Consider the following 23,599-nt stretch of genomic DNA (forward strand, 5'->3'; position numbering starts at 1 on the left):
GTTATTTCTGTGTCATGGTTACATGTTGACAGTGACGACATATACATAGTGACCTACGTCTATACAGTGGCTGCATCTGCACAGTAGCTTCACCTTTATAGTGGCTACGCCTATACAGTGGCTACACCTGTACATTGGCTGCATCTATACAGTGACTATATCTGTACAATGGCTTGATCTGTACAGTGACTATATTTGTACGTTGGATTCATCTGTGTATTGCTCTGAGGAACAATCAAGCTATAGCAAACTGTTTACACCAGATCTTTGCATGAGTTTATCCACTTCTTCCATACATTGTTTTTTTTCTTTTTTTTTAACACGGAATGCGGAAACAGTTGCCACACAAGTCCCTGCCATCCCCTCCCCCTACCCCCAACACACACACACACACACACACACACACACACACACGTCTCGTTGCAAGTAGTTTAAGAGCCCGTCTTACGAATCAATTGCTCCAAAATGTAATCAGGAAATAGTAAAAAAAGATTGACTAGTTTGCTATTCTATATATTCGTCCGACATTTTCTCTTTGGCATTGCAAGGTTATCATTTGCTAATTAGCCCTTTCATTAAGCCTGCGATCAGGTGGCCTTAAAGGTAAACTAGACCTGGTCTCCCACCGCAAACAAGCAGCCTCGGTGAAGCTTCGCTGACCAAACAAGCAGCCTCAGTGAAGCTTCGCTGACCAAACAAGCAGCCTCAGTGAAGCTTCGCTGACCAAACAAGCAGCCTCAGTGAAGCTTCGCTGACCAAACCTCAGAGGCAGACGCCATCTACGTGGGAGGGTTGAGGGGGGGGCAACATATGATCGCTTATCTTTTCCCAACAGTTTCAAAAGTGATGCTCTTTCAAGACCATTAATGGATCATCTTGTAAGCGATCTCATGTGACGTGATGATTATGCAGGAGTAATCTTCCACAAGTCTTCCTTCTTCTATCATCTATCTTGCCATTGTTCCCTACATTTCATCGTGGGACACCCAGGCTAATACGAACAAATACAGGTCCCAGGGTGTTTTTGTTGCCTTTACCTCACTGCTGATACATCAGTAGGACTTCTGGGGTGATGACTGAGGAGTAGGCAATCAGTCAGGCTGACCTCGGGGGTGATGACTAAGGAGTAGGTGGGTAATCAGTCAGGCTGACCTCGGGGGTGATGACTGAGGAGTAGGTAATCAGTCGGGCTGACCTCGGGGGTGATGACTAAGGAGTAGGTGGGTAATCAGTCAGACTGACCTCGGGGGTGATGACTGAGGAGTAGGTAATCAGTCAGGCTGACCTCGAGGGTGATGACTGAGGAGTAGGCAATCAGTCAGACTGACCTCGGGGGTGATGACTAAGGAGTAGGTGGGTAATCAGTCAGAGGGACCTCTAGGGTGATGACTAAGGGGTAGGTAGGTAATCAGTCAGAGGGACCTCTAGGGTGATGACTAAGGGGTAGGTAGGTAATCAGTCAGAGGGACCTCTAGGGTGATGACTGAGGGGGTAGGTAATCAGTCAGACTGATCTCGGGGGTGATGACTGAGGCGCAGGTAATCAGTCAGAGGGACCTCTGAGGTACTGTCTAAGGAACAGGCCTTTAGTCAGACGGGCCACTTGAGGTGATGAGAGAGGGACACTTGTACTTGGGTCACCCAGACTTACCATCGCTGGCTGGTAGCCATTAGCTGCTTGGCTGGTTCTGCTCTGGTTTGCTCCGCCTAAAACAACAGAACGTGCATGATAAAGAGATAACAGTGGACCTATTGACCCGTAACAGTGTTACCTGGCGTGGGAACTGATTATATTTCTCAATTTTTTTTTTTTCCAGCAAAATGCTAGTTTTCTTTTCAACAGAATGATGGTCAAGTCTCTCCTTTATATAAATCTATCGGTTTGGCATCCACTTCATCAATAAGCACCTTAGTTTTACAGTGTTCAGTGACTCTTCGAAGGAAAAGTATTTCCCTGAATGGGTGAGGTTTATTTTTCTGTCTTAAGTTTTGGCACAATGATTCTGGAGACCGCTTTCGTCAAAACCTTAATAGAGCCTCCGTTACTGTACAAATAGATTCTTCTACCACTTTTTTTTTTATTTCTGAGTTTCTGTCATCAGTTATGTTGTCATTTTCTAAGGCCTTTTAAACCTGCATTATTCCTTTTGGTTAGTCTGGCGACCGGAAATGTACCGTCAACCCAAGATATGGTTCTAATAGCAAGCTGGAAAGGGTCATTCCCTTATCTCGTTCAGCGACATCTATCCTTTACTTGGTAGACTATACCATTATCAAGTCATATCACCTCCAAGATGCATATGGTGCATATATGGTGGCTATAGTCAGTCACTCACTATTAGGTAGATATCATCCTCCACATTACATAAGTTGAAACGAAGTTGATTAACATCTGGTTAAATAAAAAAATGATGAATGTTCATGGAAATGACACAAGAGACCCATTGCATTGTTAGACGGAACTTAAAAACATTAAGTTATACCATCGCATGTTGCAAAGCTGATCCTCAGTGAGAGGCAAAGTAAATTAAACAATGTCATGGTGACCTATTACATGCATATTGAGTTAACATGGTAGCCAAGGAATGTATGTTTACGTGTCTCTGTAAAACGATTGCACGATTTATTCGGGGGCGGGATGACAGTCAACCAGTTTTAAGCCGTTGTCCGCCCCGGCTAGGTGTTGACTCAGGGAAAGGTATACCAAGAAAGCCAAAGTCCTCGAAAACTTCGTGTGACGTGAAAAGCAACATTCGGCAACTATAAGGAGAAAAAAAAAAAAATACGTTGCACGACGGTACTGATCCCATAGTACTAACTGTAAAGGCTAAGATAGCATGAAAGTGATGACGTTAAAGGATTTCATCTTTCAAAGTGCTGTAGATATATGTTTGAACTTAAGAGGCTCATTTCATCCTGATATTATGGCGTATGAAGTGGACAGGGAGATAGAAGAATTCGCAATTTTGTTTTGTTTTCTTGTCTTGCTTGTAATGCTGTTTTAACACCTAAACGATGTATGACGAACAAACGCTTTTTGAAGAGTATTCATTTCTTAGCTGCGCGCAGGAGCCATCTCCACACAGAGCACACCTCTCTGGCTGTGGTGATTCAGGGCACAGCGAGGAACTTGGTGAGAGATCGCCGTTAGCTTTTGAATTGCGTCGGACGCCGCGAGTTGTCGCTTGCCTGCGTGAACCCCCCCGACGTCACTGTAAAAATAACATGAATGTGCCAGAGTTACGCTTCCTAGGTGTATCTGCCTTGTGTTGATTTCAGGATGCAGCTAGGCTGCTGGCCGGACCGGTGCAATTTTGGTCAGTGCTTTTTGGAAAGGCAGTGTGGGTGAGCTGGTGGTACTAAGGCCTTGTTATGAGAGTCGACTAAGCGGTACGATCATGGTAGGTTATTTCGAGGTGGTGAAACTTTATCAGGTACAAATGTTATTTTGATACGGATCATCGTTAGTTTTTTTCATATCGTTAGAAATCGAAAGTAGCTGTGGATATGTGGAGTTCTCAGAATGGAAACCTTTGTTCATCAGTAGAATCTATGTAAACCTTGCCCATTTTTCCCTAGTAAATATTTACAATGTTTTCGATGTTCATGAAAAGTTTTGTTTTGATCCCGTTTCGATAATGGTAGTGAGTGGGAGGTTTGCTCGTTGGGTAATTTGTCCTTTTCCTTCTAAATTCGACCATTTCTACCAAGAACATCATAAACGTTCTCTGTTAACGAACTTCCCTCCATTTAGTTTGTATTTACGAGACAGAAGATTTTTGAGATAATTGCTTGATTTAGCGTGCCACTGAAAGTATCTTGGGACTTTTAAAATACTGTAAGGGTTTTTAGTGTTTAAGAGAACAATGAAATGCGGAGTGTGGCACGGAGTTTTGTTAATGTAAAGGAGGTTTATGAATGAAGGAAACTGGTTATTCATGTAATAGGGTGAAGGTACTTGATATTTCATAAAAAAAAGAATTGCTGAAAAAAAAATCCCAACTTCTAGCAGCAGAATTGAGAAATGTACTAACTTTGTGGTCTGTTGCTGGGGTCTGTGTGGAATTACTGGTTAGGGTAGGATGGTCGCTGGCGCAAATAAACGCCCATGTTAGTTTTATTTTTCGTCAGAAGCTGGTGGAATTGTCATTCACGGGGTAATTGGTATAATTGACTAAGATCACGTACAACACAAAATCGGGTCTTGATATTATGATTGATGTAACGAGTTCCGTTCATTTTGTTTGATGTGGAACAGATCCTTGAGAGAATTGGACAACTTCCTGTCAGTCATCCGTTAGCCAAGTACGCTTTTTGGGATCTATGAATATGGCTGAAGCACTGCTATCACACACTATCTCGACATGCTTCATCTCCTCCGCCTTTGTCACTTCATCATAACCCACAGTCTATAAAACCCCTTCCCCTCCCCCCTCATCATTGTCATCTACGTCCAGACATTATGTAGCCACTGTCACCATCAACCAAAACCCCCTAAATCCCACTTCGCCGTCATCCCAATCATTACCCTCTCCCTCTTAAACCTTATCCCTGGCCCACAACCCTCCACTGTGTATCATCGCTACTACCCCCCGCATTCGCATCAAGACCCAAAACCTCCAGTCCATTATCTTTCGTCATCACCTATTACTACTCCTAATTCGCATTTGTTATACCTATCACCCTTCCACACAGTCCCTCACATTTCTTGACATCACCGTTACTAACCTCCGATTCCTTATCATCGTCATTTCCAAGCACCAACTTGCATTGTCCTTGTTATCCTTACCACTACATCAGTCCCCGTTATTCTTGTCAACACCACCCCCCTACCCCATCACTACCTTCAAAGCGGCATTAAACTTGTCTACCCATTAAGCCCCCCCCCCCCCCCCCCCCCCCATCCACCAGGTTACGAACACAAGGTCAATTTCGGTCAATAGACTCTGTGGAAAGTATGAAGCATCGCCACTCTGGTCAGGGGAATACACACAAGATTCACATTCACTCCTCCATGTACCATTGTCAATACGACTAAAGGGGGGGGGGGGGGAGCAGGGGGCTGGAAACCCTCCCTTTATATTTGTTTCTAATGGGGGAAATGGGAATCAGGCGGGGAGTGCTAACCCTCCTCGAAGCCTCAGATTGGGGTCTCTGAATGTTGGTGGATGTAACCAAAATGAGAAGGAGAGAAGCAGTATGTTTGAGGAAAGAAACCTGGATGTTCTAGCTCTTGAGTGAAACGAAGCTAAAACGTTTAGGGGAAGAATGGTTTAGAAAAGTCTAGGGAGTAAAGTCAGGGGTTGGTGAGAGGACAAGAGCTAAGGAAAGAGTAGCACTACTCCTGAAGCAGAAGTTGTAGGAGTGTGTGATCGATAGTAAGAAACTAAATTCTGGATCGATGTGGGTAAAATGAGTGGATGGGGATAGATGGGTGATTATAGGTACTTATGCACCTGGTCATGAAGAGAGACCATGGAAGGCAAGTGTTTTGGGAGCAGCCGAGTGAGTGTGTCGGTAGCTTTGCTGCTCGGGACTGGTTATTAGTGATGGGTTACTTGAAGTCGAAAGTTAGTAATGTGACAGTTGAGGGTATAATTGGTGTACTTAGAGTATTCAGTGTTGAGTGGAAATGAAGAGCTTGTGGATTTGTGCTGAAAAAAGACTGGTGATTGGGAATACCTAGTTTAAAAAGAGATATACATAGAAATACGTATGTGAGTAGGAAAGATGGTCGAATGACAAGCTTGTAAGAGAGACTTTTGGATGTTAATGTGCTGAGGGGCAGATGGTGGGATGTTTGATCACTTATTTTGTGAAGGCGCGGTGAAGATTTGTAGATTTACAAGAAAAAAAAAGAATATTTTAGAGGTGTGGTAAGTGGGTTTGGAAAGGAGATTTGTGTGAGGAAGTAACAGGAGAGATTGGATGTAGAATGGCAAAAGGCGAGAGCAAAGTGAGGGGAGTTGGTGAGGATGGCATGTGCAAAAGATGCACGTGGCATGAGAAAGTTAGGGGATGGGTAGATTAGAAAGGGTAGTGAGTGGTGGGATTAAGAAAAGTTGTTCGAGAAAAAGAGGCGTTTGGACGATATGTACAAGGAAGGAGTGCAAATGACTGAGAGATGCATCAAAGAAAGCGTTTGGTGGTCAAGAGGAAGGAGCAAAGGCTGAAAAGGGGGACAAATGAGAGTTAAGGTGAGCGTATCATTAAACTTTAGGGAGAATAAAAAGATGCTTTGGAAGGAGGTAAATAACGTGCGTAAGACAAGAGAACAAGTGGCAACATCGGTGAAGGAGGCAAGGGGGATGTGATAACAGGTAGTGATGAAGTGGAGATGGAGTATGTTGTAAGCTTGTTGAATGTACTTATTGATAGACTAGCAGATGTAGGGTGTTTTGGTCGGGGTGGAGTGCGAAGTGAGACGGTCAGGGAGAATGGTTTGGTTCAGGAAGAAAAGATAGTGAAAGCTTTGCGGAAGATGAAATCTGACAAGGCAGCGGGTTTGGACGGCATTTTAGTTGAATTTATTAAGCGAGTGACTGTGTTGGTAAGGATATTCAATGTATGTATGGATCTTGGTGGGGTGCCTGAGGACTGGCGGAATGCATGCATGGTGCCACTGTACAAAGGCAAAGGAGATAAAGGTATGTTCAAACTACAGAGGCATAAGTTGCGTATTCTGTGAAATTGTATGGGAGGATATTGATTGAGAGGGTGAAGGCATGTACAGAGCATCAGATTGGGGAGGAGCAATGTGATTTCAAAAGTGGTAGAGGATGTGTGGATCAGGTGTTTGCTTTGAAGATTTTAAGAAATAATTAGAAAAACAGATGGATTTGTATGTGGCATCTATGAATTTGGAGAAAGCATGTGATAGGGCTGTGAGATGCTTTGTGGAAGGTCTTAAGAGTATATGGTGAGAGGTAAACTGCTAGAAACAGTGGAAAGTCTTTATTAAGGATGCAAGGCACGTGTACGAGTAGGAAGAGAGTGATTTGTTCCCAGTGAAGGTCGGTCTGCGGCAGTTTTGGAGAGGTGCGAGTATGCAGTCTGTTGGTGATGAAAGGGCCTGGGAAGAGTCGGTTGTTCGCCGATAATACAGTACTGGTGACCGATTTGAGTGACAGACTGCAGAAGTTGGTGACCGAGTTTGGAAAAGTGTGTGAAAGGAGGGAGTTGAGAGGAAATGTGAATAAGAGGAAGGTTACTAGGTTTAGCAAGAAGGGACAAGTTAGTTGGGATGGAAGTTTGAATGGAGAAAAATTGGAGGAAGTGAAATGTGTTAGATTTCTGGGAATGGACTTAGCAGCGAATGAAACTATGGAAGCGGGAGTGAGGCACAGGGTGGGCAAGAGGGCGAAGTTTCTGGGAACGATGAAGAATGTGTGGAAGGAGAACGTTATTTCGGAAAGAAAAACTGATATGTTTGAAGGAAGTGTAGTTCTAGCAATATTACATGGTTACGAGGCATGGACTATAGATAGTGTTGTACGGAGGAGGGTGGATGTGTTGGAAATTAAATGTTTAACGGCAATGTGGTGTGAGGTGGTTTGATCAAGTAACAAAAGGATAAGCAAGATGTGTATTAGTAAAAAGAGTGGTTGAGAGAGTAGAAGAGGGTGTGTAAAAATGGTTTGGGCATATGGAGAGAATGAGTGAGGAAAGGTTGACAAAGAGAGAGGTGATTGTTGTTGATTGGTTAGTAAGGATATTCAGTGTGTATGGATCATGGTGAAATGCGTGAGGATTGGCGGAATGCATGCATAGTGCCATTGTACAAAGGCAATGGGGATAAAGGTGTGTTCGAATTAGGCACAAGTTTGTCGAGTATTCCTGGGAAATTATATGGGAGGGTATTGAGTGAGAGGGTAAAGGCATGTACAGAGCATCAGATTGGGGAGGAGCAGTGTGGTTTCAGAAGTGGTAGAGGAAGTGTGGATAATGTTTGCTTTGAAGAATGTATGCGAGAAATGCTTAGAAAAACAGATGGATTTGTATGTAGCATTTATGGATCTGGAGAAGGCATATGATAGGGTGGATAGAGATGCTTTGTGGAAGGTTTTAGGAGTATATGGTGTGGGAGGTAAGTTGCTAGAAGCAGTGAAAAGTTTTTACCAAGGATTTAAAGCATGTGTACGAGTAGGAAGAGAGGAAAGTGATTGGTTCCCAGTGAATGTCGGCTTGCGGCAGGGGTGCGTGATGTCTCCATGGTTGTTTTATTTATGGATGGTGTGGTTAGGGAGGTGAATGCAAGAGTTTTGAAGAGAGGGGTAAGTATGCAGTCCGTTGTGGATGAGAGGGCTTGGGAAGTGAGTCATTAGTTGTTCGCTAATGATACTTCGCTGGTGGCTGATTCGGGTGAGAAACTGCAGAAATTGGTGACCGAGTTTGGTAAAATATGTGAAAGAAGAAAGTTGAGGGTAAATTTGAATAAAGGAAGGTTGTTAGGTTCAGTAGGGTTGAGGGACAAGTAAATTGGGAGGTTCGTTTGAATGGAAAAAAAAAAAACTAGAGGAAGTGAAGTGTTTTAGGTATCTGTGAGTAGACTTAGCAGCGGATGGAAAAATGGAAGCGGAAGTGAGTCACAGGGTTGGGGAGGGAGCGAAGGTTCTGGGAGCTTTGAAGAGTATGTGGAAGGCGAGAACGTTATCTCTGAGAGCAAAAATGGGTAGATTTGCAGGAATAGTGGTTCCCACAATGCTATATGTTGAGGCATGGACTATAGATAGGGTTTTGCGGAGGAGGGTGTATGTGTTGGAAATGAAATGTTTGGGGACAATATGTGGTGTGAGGTGGTTTGATCGAGTAAGTAATAAAAGGTTAAGAGAGATGTATGGTAACAGTGTGGTTGGAAGAGCAGAAAAGGTGGTGTTGAAATGTTTTGGACACATGGAGAGAATGAGTGAGGAAAGATTGACAGAGAATGTACGTGTCAGGTGGAGGGAAGGAGTGTGAAATGCGTGCAAGGAATAGAATGAACTGGAACGATGTGGTATACCGTGGTCGACGTGCTGTCAGTGGATTGAACCAGGGCGTGTGAAGCGTCTAGGGTAAACCATAGAAAGGTCTGTGGGGCCTGGATGTGGAAAGGGTGCTGTGGTTTCGGTGCATTGCACATCCCAGCTAGACTGAGTGTGAACGAATGTGGCCCCTCATGTCCGTTCCTGGCGCTGCTTCTGTGGAGGGAGGGGGGTGATATTTCGTGCGTGGCGGGGTGGCGACGAGAATGGATGAAAGCAGCAAGTATGGATATGTACATGTGTATATATGTATGTATATGTTGAAATGTATATGTGCGTGCGTGGGTGTTTATTCATATATATGTGTATATGGGTGGATTGGGCCATTCCTCGTCTGTTTCCTGGCGCTGCCTCGCTAACGCGGGAGACAGCAGTTGAGTATAATATATATATATATATATATATATATATATATATATATATATATATATATATATATATATATATATATATATTGTGTGTGTGTGTATGAGTTTCCTGGCGCTGCCTCGCTGATGCGGGAAACTGCGATTAAGTATAATATATAAACCAATTTTATCGACCAACCCCTAGGATTGGATGGACACCTGGACTGAATGTGAAACGACTCCCGCAACCATTTTTCCAATCTATGCGCTCGACCCTGGGCGGCCCGTGAATGCGTCAGTCAGGAATCGGTTACAACACTGGAGTCTATACTTAATATCTTCACACAGAGTAACTGTAATTATCTTACTTTTTTTTCTCTCTCTCCGTCTTTTCTGTCGCTTTTCTGCTTAGTTGAGAATTTTCAATTCTTTTCCAATACACTTCCTCTTGATAGAAGTGGCGTCGTATACAAAAGAAAAAGATTCATGTGAAGAAACTCGTACTGTAGTTGCTTTTGTTGGTAGTTTTAAGATCTTTATGAAGTGGACGTTTTTGGTAACCTTATAGGCTATTTGATTATAGGCTTGTATGTCTTGGGTCTGTGATGATCTGTTTGGTCTACTGTAGATGTCCCAGTGAGAGCATGTGGTGGTAGGCATGTAGTCACTGCGATGGTACAGGTGAAGGTTTGTGGCTGGGTTTGAAGTAGATTATTATGGTAAACAGACAGAGATGATGATGACCGTCTGTGGTGAATTTTGTGGTGGCTTTATAACTGATCACAAAGTCCTCTACGGGTGACACGCATATAAAATAGGGAGAATGAAACTCGCATGAAGTCTGGCTCATTTTCTGTCATTTTCCCGATACACATTAATGATGGAAAAGCTTCACATGGCGCTACACTGTGAAGATTTCCTGTGTAACTCCAACCATTCACGTGAATTTTAATTGTGATGATAGACGCGTCAATGATAGCAAGGGACAGGCATCTCGCATGACAGCTCTCGAGGGAACTTTTAGTCTTGTTATTTGTTGGTTTCTCGTTCATCAGAGTACAGTAGCTGGATAGGCTTCAAAATCTCGGAAAATGTGGGCTTTTATGAGTAAAAATAATTGATAATGATGATAATCACAATTCTGTGGGACGTCTTTTCTGTGGTTTTTACCCATAGGACGTGAACAATTGTCGTTTTTAATCATTCATTTCGTTAGCTTCGGAAAGGAATTTATATTCTGAAGCAGGATCGTTCTACTTCACTCTCGTCGGAGGAAAGGAAGAATCTCTCCCTTTAGTTCATTTCTTATAGTTAGGTTTCCCATCGCGTGCTCAGGAACGGAGGGAAGAGGTCTTAGTGCCGGCATTGCTAGAACCCGTCTCTTCTCGGTTTGTTCTTCTGGTAACATCACTATTTCCACGTACTGCTCCTGCTTCTGGTATCCTCGTCCCACCTCAGGTGTGGTGGGTACCCTTCTTCGACTTTTCAGTATGTTCACTCTTATCAGAATATCTAAACACACGTTTAAACATAGTTATACTACGTTCCTTTGATGAAAATTGTGAAGGGCGACCCCGTTGCTGAACGTGAAACATTTCCATTAGCCTCCACACTGGCTAACTGCTTGATTTCTTAGAAGTATTGTGTGACAAACCTTCCAATGGCCTTTCATGCAAGAGCGACCACTGGTCCACAAGACTCTTAACACATTAATCGACGGCGCCACCAGCCGGGGAAACCCGTGTGACGTGAGGAACATAAGATCTGTTGATGGGGGAGGGGAACGTTGAGGGGGGGTTGAAGCTCCTCCCATCTTGACCCTCCCTTACCCCCCCGTTTTCAGCGCCGTATAAATAGCGTCGCTCGCATCGTTGTACCAGTCGGTCTCGCTTCGTCGCATCGAAAAGGTGGGGATTTAACATGCAGTTTTTGGTGGTCGTTAACACGTATTTTGGTGCATTTCTACTGTAGCCTTTAGTGGTGACTATTAATGTAAAGACACTTTAACTTATTCCTTTTGATACTCCCAAAGTGTATTCATTTTTAACTAGAAAACCCTTATTTCGAAAGATTATTTTAACTTTTTAGTAATGTACCGCTATGTTGGAAACTGTATGCAGTTACTGAAGCACAACAAAGTTGGGATTCTTGCTTCCTCTGCACTTTGATAGACTTGAGCAACATCTTGAAGGATGATGTATTGTAGTATTCAAGTACTGCAACATTTTTTTTTTTTTTCTTTTTTCATCATGCGAATGGCGTAGGTACTCAAGAAGATCCAAACTTAGAATTCTTGTCGCTTTGTAACAAAGCTAAAAAGATTTGGTTTTCTTATTTCCATATTTTAGCTTCGAAATGAATCGGTAATTGCAATTACTCAAGGACATACGGAGTCAAATATGTGGAGTGAATAACGCTTGCGGGAAACTGTATAATCTGTAACTTGGAAATTATTCCTATCTAGTCATTATGGATAACACAAACGTTTAGTGGGATACTTGCAGAGATGGGACTCCTATTGGTAGCACTGGGGATACCATTTACTTCAGTCGTAGGAATTCATAGTTTTACAAATATATTTTAGGTGACATTTAGGAATGTGGGATGTTAGAATACTATAGTTATGTCAGGTGTCGTGCATTGACTTGTGTTGTTTGCTGGCAGATGATTCGTGAGCTGGCGTGCGCACTCCTGCTGTTCGCTGGGGTCGTCCGCGCCTCTAGCGTCGTGTGCGACCTGGTAAGTACCTTTGTCATATATATATATATATATATATATATATATATATATATATATATATATATATATATATATGGTTGTATTTGTTTGTTAATGATTATCCTATATCGTATACATAGATTAGTAAATTTTACACCAATGTGTAAATGTTGAGATGTGCATAAATGTTTAGTCATAAATTTGTATGGGTTAATTCATTTTTTACATGCATTTGTTTGCAAATGATTTTTGCACCAGAGTCAACATATGAATCAAGTCTTGACTGCCGCTAAAAATTTTTTACATTTTCTGGTAATCAGTTATGGACCGATAATGCATCGGTTATATTGGCACACATTTTTGGACCATATCAACTAACTTATTTCGTGTATCTCGCCTGATGTGATTATTACACGAAAGTGCACTTGGGAACTTTTCTTTCATTTCCCCGTGGACTCTAGGGAATGTGTGTGTGTGTATATATATATATATATATATATATATATATATATATATATATATATATATATATATATCTTCATACCATTCGCCATTTCCCACGTTAGCGAGGTAGCATTAAGAACAGAGGACTGGACCTTTGAGGGAATATCCTCACCTGGCCCCCTTCTCTGTTCCTTCTTTTGGAAATTAAAAAAAAAAAAAGAGGGAAGGATTTCCAGCCCCCCGCTCCCTTCCCTTTTAGTCGCCTTCTACAACACGCAGGGAATACGTGGGAAGTATTCTTTCTCCCCTATCCCCAGGGATGATACAAAGACATTATATATATATATATATATATATATATATATATATATATATATATATATATATATATATGTACATATTCATACTTGCAGTCTTCATCAATTCCCATCGCCATCCTGCCAGACATGAAATATCACACACGTACACATCCCGCGAGGTAGCACTAGGAAAAGACAAAAAAAGGCCATATTCATTCACACTATATATATATATATATATATATATATATATATATATATATATATATATTATCGTACAAACTTCCAACACCCAGGATCGAACCCGGGACCCCTGTGCAACAGGCGGGAGCGCTACCGCCAGACTTTGATCGCCTCTTATACGGAAATGACCATTCGAATACTATGTACTCGAATACCCTTCGTCTCACGTTAGTGAGCAACGGGGTCTACACCAGTCATTTCCCATCAGGCTCACACAGGCAGCAGATAGCATTTTACCGAAACTACCTGTACAACGCGGAGGTATGTGGATACGATTACCAACGTGAGACTAAGGGTATTCGAGTATATAGTATTCAAGTAGTCATTTCCCTATCTATATGTTTATGTATGTATATATGCATTCATATATTCCTGTGAGTCAACGGGGAAAATGAAACACGACAAGTTTCATATATTTATTTATTATACTTTGTCGCTGTCTCCTGCGTTAGCGAGGTAGCGCAAGGAAACTGAAGAAGAGCCCACCTAACCACATACACATATATACATACACGTCCACACACGCACTTATACATACCTATACATCTCAACGTATATATACATATGTACATAATTCATACCTGCTGTCTTTATTCATTCCCGTCGCAACCCCGCCACACATAAAATGACACCCCCCGCACGCGCGAGGTAGCGCTAGAAAGACAACAAAGGCCACATTCGTTCACATTGTCTCTAGCTGCCATGTGTAATACACCGAAACCACAGCTCCCTTTCCACATACAGGCCCTACAACATGGTTTACCCCAGACGCTTCACATGCCCTGGTTCAATCCATTGACAGCACGTCGACCACAGTATACCACATCGTTCCAATGCATTCTATTCCTTGCACGCCTTTTACCCTCCTGCATGTTCAGGCCCCGATCGCTCAAAATCTTTCACTCCATCCTTCCACCTCCAATTTGGTCTTCCACTTCTCGTTCCCTCCACCTCTGACACACATATCCTCTTTGTCAATCTTTCCTCACTCATTCTCTCCATGTGACCAGACCATTTCAATACACCCTCCTCTGCTCTCTCAACCACACACTTTTTATTACCACACCTCTCTTACCCTTTCATTACTTGATCAAACCACCTCACACCACATGTCCTCAAACATCTGATTTCCAACACATCTACCCTCCTCCGCACAACCCTGTCTGTAGCCCACGCCTCGCAACCATATAACATTGTTGGAACCACTATTCCTTCAAACATACCCATTATTGCTTTTAGAGATAACGTTCTCGCCTTCCACACATTCTACAACGCTCCCACAACCTTCGCTCCCTCCCCCACCCTGTGACTCGCTACCATGTTCCATCCGCTGCCTAATCCACTCCCAGATACCTAAACACTTCACTTCATCCAGTTAATAATATATATATATATATATATATATATATATATATATATATATATATATATATATATATATATATATATTCCTATGAGTCCACGGGGAAAATGAAACACGAAAAGTTCCCAAGTGCACTTTCGTTTAATAATCACATCATCAGGCCAGACATAAGAGAGGAATATAACAGTCAGTTGATATACATCGAAGAGACGAAGCTAGGACACCATTTGGTAAACATGTGATTGTCCAAAGCATGTTTTGGACAATCACATGTTTACCAAATGGCGTCCTAGCTTCATCTCTTCGATGTATATCAACTGACTGTTATATTCCTCTCTTGTGTACAGACGAAAGAAATGGCCCAACCCATACACGTGTATATACATAACGTCCCCACACGCAAATATACACACCCATACCTCTCAATGTACACATATATATATACACACAGACATATACATATGTACACATGCACACAATTCACACTGTCTGCCTTTATTCATTCCCATCACCACCTTGGAACACATGGAATAACATCCCCCTCCCCCCTCATGTGTGCGAGGTAGTGCTAGGAAAAGACAACGAAGGCCCCATTCGTTCACACTCAGTCTCTAGCTGTCATGCAATAATGCCCGAAACCACAGCTCCCTTTCCACATCCAGGCCCCACAGAACTTTCCATGGTTTACCCCAAACGCTTCACATGCCCTGATTCAATCCATTGACAGCACGTCGACCCCGGTATACCACATCGATCCAATTCACTCTATTCCTTGCCCGCCTTTCACCCTTCTGCATGTTCAGGCCCCGATCACTCAAAATCTTTTTCGCTCCATCTTTCCACCTCCAATTTGGTCTTCCACTTCTCCTCGTTCCCTCCACCTCCGACACATACATCCTCTTGGTCAATCTTTCCTCACTCCATGTGCCCAAACCATTTCAAAACACCCTCTTCTGCTCTCTCAACCACGCTCTTTTTATTTCCACACATCTGTCTTACCCTTACATTATTTACTCGATCAAACCACCTCACACCACATATTGTCCTCAAACATCTCATTTCCAGCACATCCACCCTCCTGCGCACAACTCTATCCATAGGCCACGCCTCGCAACCATACAACATTGTTGGAACCACTATTCCTTCAAACATATCCATTTTTGCTTTCGGAGATAATGTTCTCGACTTCCACACATTCTTCAAGGCCTCCAGGATTTTCGCCCCCTCCCCCACCCTATGATTCACTTCCGCTTCCATGGTTCCATCCGCTGCCAGATCCACTCCCAGATATCTAAAACACTTTACTTCCTCCAGTTTTTCTCCATTCAAACTTACCTCCCAATTGACTTGACCCTCAACCCTACTGTACCTAATAACCTTGCTCTTATTCGCATTTACTCGTAACTTTCTTCTTTCACACACTTTACCAAACTAAGTCACCAGCTTCTGCAGTTTCTCACATGAATCAGCCACCAGCGCTGTATCATCAGCGAACAACTGACTCGCTTCCCAAGCTCTCTCATCCCCAACAGACTGCATAATTGCCTCTCTTTCCAAAACTCTTGCATTCACCTCCCTAACAACCCCATCCATAAACGAATTAAACAACCATGGAGACATCACACACCCCTGCCGCAAACCTACATTCACTGAGAACCAATCACTTTCCTCTCTTTCTACACGTACACATGCCTTACATCCTCGATAAAAACTTTTCACTGCTTCTAACAACTTGCCTCCCACACCATATATTCTTAGTACCTTCCACAGAGCAACTCTATCATATGCCTTCTCCAGATCCAAAAATGCTACATACAAAACCATTTGCTTTTCTAAGTATTTTCTAAGTGTGTGTGTGTGTGTGTATATATATATATATATATATATATATATATATATATATATATATATATATATATATATATATATATATATATTATATATTATCCCTGGGGATAGGGGAGAAAGAATACTTCCCACGTATTCCCTGCGTATCCTAGAAGGCGACTAAAAGGGGAGAGAGCGGTGGCCTGGAAATCCCCCCCCCCCTTTTTTTTTTTCCAAAAGAGGGAACAAAGAAGGGGCCAATTGAAGATATTGCCTCTAAGGCTCAGTCCTTTGTTCTTAACGCTACCTTGCTAACGCGGGAAATGGCAAATATGTATGAAAAATGTATAATTATATATATATATATATATATATATATATATATATATATATATATATATATATATATATATATATATATATATATATAATATTTATATTCATATTTTGATTTTTCAGAATCATAGGTGTGTGTATCATGAATTATGTGTAGACGGCCTCATAAACACGGATGGGTCAGGCATAATAGACCCGCGCACACCGAAGCCCGTGCCTGATAGCGTGAGTACACCGTAGCGTTTTGTATGCAAATGTTAGTTATATCTATTTATCTATCTATCTATCTATCTATCTATCTATCTATATATATATATATATATATATATATATATATATATATATATATATATATATATATATATATTAGTAAAAGGGGCTAATTTGACCTTCCTTCTCCCCAGGTGCCATATCCTCGGTGCGAGAAGATTGGAACAGTTTGCTGTCGTCATCCAGACAACCCAGACGGTCCGGACGTGATAGTGGACGATACGTGTCCCTTCCACCATAGGTGCGTCTCTACTGCGAGTTGTATCAACGGAGAGATCAACACCTCCGGGATCGGCTTGCTTGACATACGCATCAATCAGAACCTGGTAAGTGGCTTTGAGGATGTCACGTTTTCTGTTGCTCTGCCTTACTAGACGCTGTCGTCATATAGTCTGTTCGATCTTCGACCCCCAACATTACTAATAATTCTCAAGCCGAAGATCTTTTACTTACATCTAATCATCACTGCAGGACTGCGTCAACCCAGAGTACTCAAGTTCGCCAGCTGTGTGCTGCAGGAACCCCGGACCCGCGGACAGTTGCCCTGCATCCCACACCTGCGTGCCCAGAGACCAGTGTAATGGCATCGCCACACACCCTCAGGGGGAACCCATAGTCAGTATTGTTGTATGTTAGTTTTTCTCTTCTACTGCTTTAATCAGTTTATGATTGTTGCGGAGCCCTTACTGGAAGGGATCTTTGTTACGCTGACCCATTTACTAGTTCTTCCGTGTCAAAGGTTGCAATACTTCTGGTAGTAGGAAAGTCTTCATTTGGAACGGCAAGTTTGTGGAGAAGACTCTTTGAAGCTTAAGGTACAACCCTGCCAAAGATAACTTGTTGCATCGCCACAGGCAAGCAGAGTACGGTAGCTCGTCTTGACTCGATGCATCTTGGACATACACATACACATGATACTCTCTTCACACATCACAGTGTAACGAAATAATCCTTCGGTATATTTTCCAAGCAAATTAATCGTCCCCACCTTAAACTGCGCCTCAATTTGCCTGGTTAACCACTTTGTCAGAAGCAAGTCTAGCAAAGCTGCAAATCTCCCAAAACACTGTGGACAGTCACGAACCACGAACACTACACCTCATAATAAAGATTCTAATACAGTACCACTTTTTACCTGCAGCATTACTAGGATCAACCGCGTGCAAACCATCCCGTAGTTGACGTGGATACGGATAACCTTACCAATGCTTCAAGCTAAAGTAAAACCAATACTCGCAGATGTTATTACCCCCCCCCCCCCCCTCCAAACGGATCAGAACTGACTAAAGCTATACAGACGGGAATGACCCAACAAACACGTAAGCAGTGTCGCGGTTAGAGTATCCGACTGTCGCAATTCACGGGCCGCTCACGGTCGAGCGCATAGGGTTGGATTCCCATTGCTGAAATCTTGTCTAGTCAAAACAGTTGGTTAACCACCCTAAGGGGTTTGGTCGATAAAATGGGTACTTAACTCAAACTAGGGAATACTATATATATATATATATATATATATATATATATATATATATATATATATATATATATATAGCGTTAATGGGGTGACTTTGATTAGGGCCCTACTTACCCTTGCAGTATCGGATTATATATATATAATATATAGCGCGTTCTTGAGATTGCTTTGATTAGAGCCTCTGTTGCCCGTGCCGTCTCGAATTTCATGTAAGAATAAAACTACCGTAAATGCCTCCCCCACCAAATCTACACGCATCTAACCCCACACTCCCCGGATCAATGTTGTTATCCTTTCTCTTCTACTCTCTGGACGTCTTCCATCTCTGCATACGCACGTTAAGACGCTGAACACGAGGTGCTCGGTTGCCCTACACACACACACACACACACACACACACACACACACACAGTCACCCTGCTTCATAGCCTGTGGTCCAGCCCACTGGGCATGAAGAGCTTTTCAGTGATTGAGGAGCTCCATAGAAGGTAGAAGGACTTTCATGTGTGGCGACGGGAATGAATAAAGGCAGCAAGTATGAATTATGTACATCGTGTATATTTGTATGTCTGTGTATGCATATATATGTATACGTTGAAATGTATAGGTAAGTATATGTGCATGTGTGTGTATATGTATACGTTGAGATGTATGAATATGTATATGTGCGTGTGTGGACATACACATACATGTGTATGTGGGTGGGTTGGGCCATTCTTTCGTCTGTTTCCTTGCGCTACCTCGCTAACGAGGGAGACAGCGGCAAAGTATAATTATATATATATATATATATATATATATATATATATATATATATATATATATATATATATATAATGATTACCGTCATGTTTCCGATTGGGTCGTGGTATTACGGTAAGACGCTTCTCCCGGGGCTCGTGCAGCTCGATGGCTGTGCTACAGTCGGTAACAGGGACAGAATACTCTTTTGAACTGAAGTGTATGTGAGATACTGTACTCTTTCTTGAACTGATAATGACCCCTAAAAGGTCGGTGTTTTTTTTTTTTTTTTTTTTTTTTTTTTTTTCACCTGCGGTTGTAACCTCGAGCAGGCAGAGTCCCGTAACGCATCTATGTAGCCCGACATCTACGACTTCTGCCCGTGGTTTGATGAGCGCTTCCGTGTATAGACGCGAAGACACGCATCTTGGAGGCTACGTCAGTGGCATGGTGGTGGTCCCTCCCTCCCTTCCCCAGGCGGTGTTGCGTAAAGATTCAAGATTACCAATGCTTGAGGGAAAGCTAAGAGCAGCTAAGGTGACTTGGAAGACTAGCCTGATGCCACGCGTCAGTGTAGTTAGGTTGGTGATAGTGGCACGGTGTGTGTGTGTGGTGGGTTTGGAGGCACGTTGCTGACGCCGCCATCCACACACACACACACACACCGCTCAGGCAGTTTTGAATCGCAACAGATCATGCAAATATTTGCCGTTAGTGATCTTTTTTTTTTATTGAGAAAATATGGCATGACCGAATCGGTAGATTCGAGTCAATTAGCGTTAGATTTGCTATAATTTCCATGATGGGACCTTCTGCTATGACCACTTGGTTCTTCATCTGTAAAGGTACCTAGAATAGATGGAGAAATATAAAAGGTAATGCAGAGAGAAATTTGATGAGGTTAGCCAGTCAAGATATGAAAATGTTAAGTGATAGGAATTTCTTAGATTGAACAGTGGGGGAGGGAAGTTGTATTGAGCTGTGGAAGGGGGAAAGGAGGATAGATTGAGCCGTGGAAGGGAGGATGGGTGGACTGAACCATGGGAGGGGGAGCGAGTGTGCAACAGTCTTTGTCAATTTTTCCTCGCTCATTCTCTCCATGTGACCAAACCATTTCAATACACCCTCTTCTGCTCTCTCAACCACACTTTTTATTCCCACACATCTTTTACCCTTTCATTACTCGATCAAACCACCTCGCACCACATATTGTCCTCACACACCTCATTTCCAACACATCCACCCTTCTTCGCACAGCACTACCATGCCTCACAACCATATAACATTGTTGGAACCATTATTCCTTCAAACATACCCATTTTTGCTCTCCGAGATAACGTTCTTGCCTTCCACACATTCTTCAACGCTTCCAGAACCTTCTCCCCCACCCTGTGACTCACTTCCGCTTCCATGGTTCCATCCGCTGCTAAATCCACTCCCAGATATCTAAAACACTTCACTTCCTCCAGTTTTTCTCCATTCAAAAATACCTTCCTACTTGTCTCTCAACCTAATAACCATGCTCTTACTCACATTTTCTCTCGGCATTCTTCTTTCACACACTTTACCTAAGATAGTGTCACCAACTTCTGCAGTTTCTCACCCGAATCAGCCACCATCGCTGTATCATCAGTGAACAAGTGACTCACTTTCCAAGCCCTCTCATCGACAACAGACTGCATACTTGCCCCTCTCTCCAAAACTCTTGCATTTACCTCGCTAACAACCCCATCCATAAACAAATTAACCATTACGCACCCCTGTCGCAAACCGACATTCACTGGGAACCAGTCACTTTCCTCTCTTCTTACTCGTACACATGCTTTCTCCAGATCCAATAATATATATATATATATATATATATATATATATATATATATATATATATATATATATATATATATATATTAATTGCCTTTTCTCGCGTTAGCTTTAAGAACGGAGGACTGAGCCTTTGAGGGAAATCTTCAGTTGGCCCCCTTCTCTGTTCCGTCTGGAAAATTAAAAATAAGAGGGGAGGATTTCCAGCACCGCGCTGTCTCCCTCTACGACACGCAGGGGTTACGCGGAAGTATTCTTTCTCCCCTATCCCCAGGGATTATATATATATTTATATATATATATATATATATATATATATATATATATATATATATATATATATATATATATTATAGATAAATCTGAACTCGACAGATGGCGTGATGAACTCTCTCCATGATCAGAATATATTATTTAAGTGTAGTTAGTAATTGAGGATCACTGCAATTTTATAGTCATGGACACATTCCTTTCATAAGTTACAAGACTGAGAGAGCATCTTGGTATGAATACTTTCATTAACATACTTTTGAGTGATTTCCATGTCTCGAATAGTGTACAGGTACAAAGACTAAACAGACTTTAAACAGTCGTCGTATGAATATTTAATGTAAGAATAGTTTTATTATAAGCAGAAATTTACATGTTACTGCTTTCAGCAGAACGGTTGTCTGGCGAACCTCTGTATCAACATGAGTTTGTTATAGATTACCCGTATTTGTAATTTGTACTTGTCCAAGAATAACGTCAGATTTTTTTTTTTTTTTCAGGAATGCTACACCAGCACAGGATCAACGGGCGTGTGTTGCAAGCCGGACGTGCAAACCTGCCCTGCTAAGTTCGCGTGCGTGGAGCAGAGTCTCTGCAGAGGAGATATACTGGACGTAAGTGGCGCGTCCATCCCTTACCAACAAACCGGCACTTGGCAGGAGTGCCTCATAGGAGACACTACTCAAACAGGAGTTTGTTGCTCGGAACTTCCTCCAGAGGATGGATGCGGTGTCCGCCATTACGGACTGGATACTCGTATTAGAAATCCAGACCTCCTCTCCTACCAGGCAGAATTCGCCGAGTTCCCATGGCAGGCTATTATCTTCTTCACTAACTTCACCTTCAAGTGCGGGGCATCCCTGATCAGCGACCGGTGGCTGCTGACTGGCGCTCACTGTATCAACGGCTTTCAACCTTATGATTTCCGGGTGCGTCTTGGCGAGTGGCAAGTGAACAAGTATGATGAGCCGGGCCAGTACTACGATTACGAGGTGGAAACCTTCCACATTCACCCAAATTTTAATAAAGACAATCTTCACAACGACATTGCTGTGATAAAGCTGGCTACACCTGTAGACTTTAAGTATCACATTAATACCGTATGTCTTCCGCAAGCAGGACAGGTCTTCCCCCCTGGAGAGCGGTGCTTTGCCACTGGCTGGGGTAAGGATGCATTTGAGAGCGGAGAGTTCCAGGTTATACTGAAAAAGGTCGACTTGCCACTCGTAGCACATGGCAGTTGTCAGGAGCATCTGAGGAAGACCCGCTTGGGCTACGAGTTCATACTAGACAAGTCCTTCCTGTGTGCCGGAGGAGAGGAAGGTAAGGACGCCTGCACGGGTGACGGAGGAGGACCCTTGTCGTGCCTGGATCCTAGCACTGGCCGCTACGTCGTGGCTGGCATCACCGCCTGGGGAATCGGTTGTGGCCAGAAGGATGTTCCAGGCGTATATGCAGATGTGCAGTACTTCCGCGACTGGCTGCAGAGCACTACCAGTTTGTAATAGGTGCGAAGCGGCATACCAGTTGCTACGCCTGTAGCGGAGATTACGGCTTTGCGCTATTATCTAGCCAGTTTACTGTGGCTTTGTCTTGCTTATCTTTAACATTAGGAACTTATGACATGTTATTCTAAAATATCTAGTCTGTGATATCTTTTCTAATAAATAAATCATTTTACAAAAAATAATAATCGGACGTTTTGTATAGAATTTGTCTTAATTTTGATAATCTCGCTGTGTTTAGTGTCTGAAACAATTGAGTTCGACTTCATATTAACATTTTTTCCTTAATGAAATTATACGCAATGTTTAATTTGATGGATATGAATAAAGGCTAAAGCAACCAGGATATATTTGCATATAAATGTTCCGGTTCGGTATGAACTATACTGAATGTAGCAAGATAGAATTTGGTCAATATTGAAAGAGGAATTTTGCATTACTTTTTACAATAAAAAAGTAAAACTAAGGCCATTAGTAAGTACTATTTACAGAAGCTGGAAGACACTAGCAGGAACATGACTAGCTCGGACGAGTGACCCTTACCTGCATTATCATGTTAAAAAAACAAAAAAGATGCACTTTAAACAATTTAAGATTACGCGAGACAAAAAGCATAGTATCTTTGTACTTTTCTATCATTCACTTACGATATGTACTTTAAGACCAGAGCGAAAATGGCCAAAGGAGGTTAGAGATGGATTATGCTAAGAGAAATCTGTGGAAATTATAAAGATCTTCGTATTTAGACCCGTATCATAAAAGGATATGAAACTGGCACGCTGGGACTACGTCAATTTGATTGTGTTGACGAACTAAAAGACAATATCATAACGGGACTAACTATGTTCTAAAGTCTCATTTATCTACAACAAACGAGGGAAATTCCCGTGTGGGAATGTACGATGGCGATTTTGCGTCT

At 42.3% G+C, this 23,599-nt stretch overlaps 1 protein-coding gene across 3 annotated transcripts; it reads left to right on the forward strand.

Annotated features, from left to right (window-relative positions):
- Positions 1 to 3,030: 3,030 nt before the first annotated feature.
- Positions 3,031 to 23,026, forward strand: LOC139750223 (inactive CLIP domain-containing serine protease A3-like). 3 transcript variants are annotated; one of them, XM_071664713.1, is made up of 6 exons: positions 3,031 to 3,132; positions 12,034 to 12,108; positions 16,723 to 16,824; positions 17,004 to 17,195; positions 17,341 to 17,484; positions 21,676 to 23,026. In XM_071664713.1, the coding sequence occupies exons 2-6, from the start codon at positions 12,034 to 12,036 to the stop codon at positions 22,678 to 22,680; spliced, it is 1,518 nt and encodes a 505-aa protein (XP_071520814.1). In that variant the 5' UTR covers positions 3,031 to 3,132; the 3' UTR covers positions 22,681 to 23,026. The 3 variants fall into 3 exon arrangements, with proteins under 3 accessions (XP_071520814.1, XP_071520812.1, XP_071520813.1); XM_071664711.1 differs by lacking the exon at positions 3,031 to 3,132 and adding an exon at positions 3,324 to 3,400; XM_071664712.1 differs by lacking the exon at positions 3,031 to 3,132 and adding an exon at positions 11,203 to 11,276.
- The last annotated feature ends 573 nt before the right edge of the window (positions 23,027 to 23,599 follow it).

This window comes from Panulirus ornatus, chromosome 9 (genome assembly GCF_036320965.1).
Source record: "Panulirus ornatus isolate Po-2019 chromosome 9, ASM3632096v1, whole genome shotgun sequence".
NCBI classification, from domain to species: Eukaryota; Metazoa; Arthropoda; class Malacostraca; order Decapoda; family Palinuridae; genus Panulirus; species Panulirus ornatus.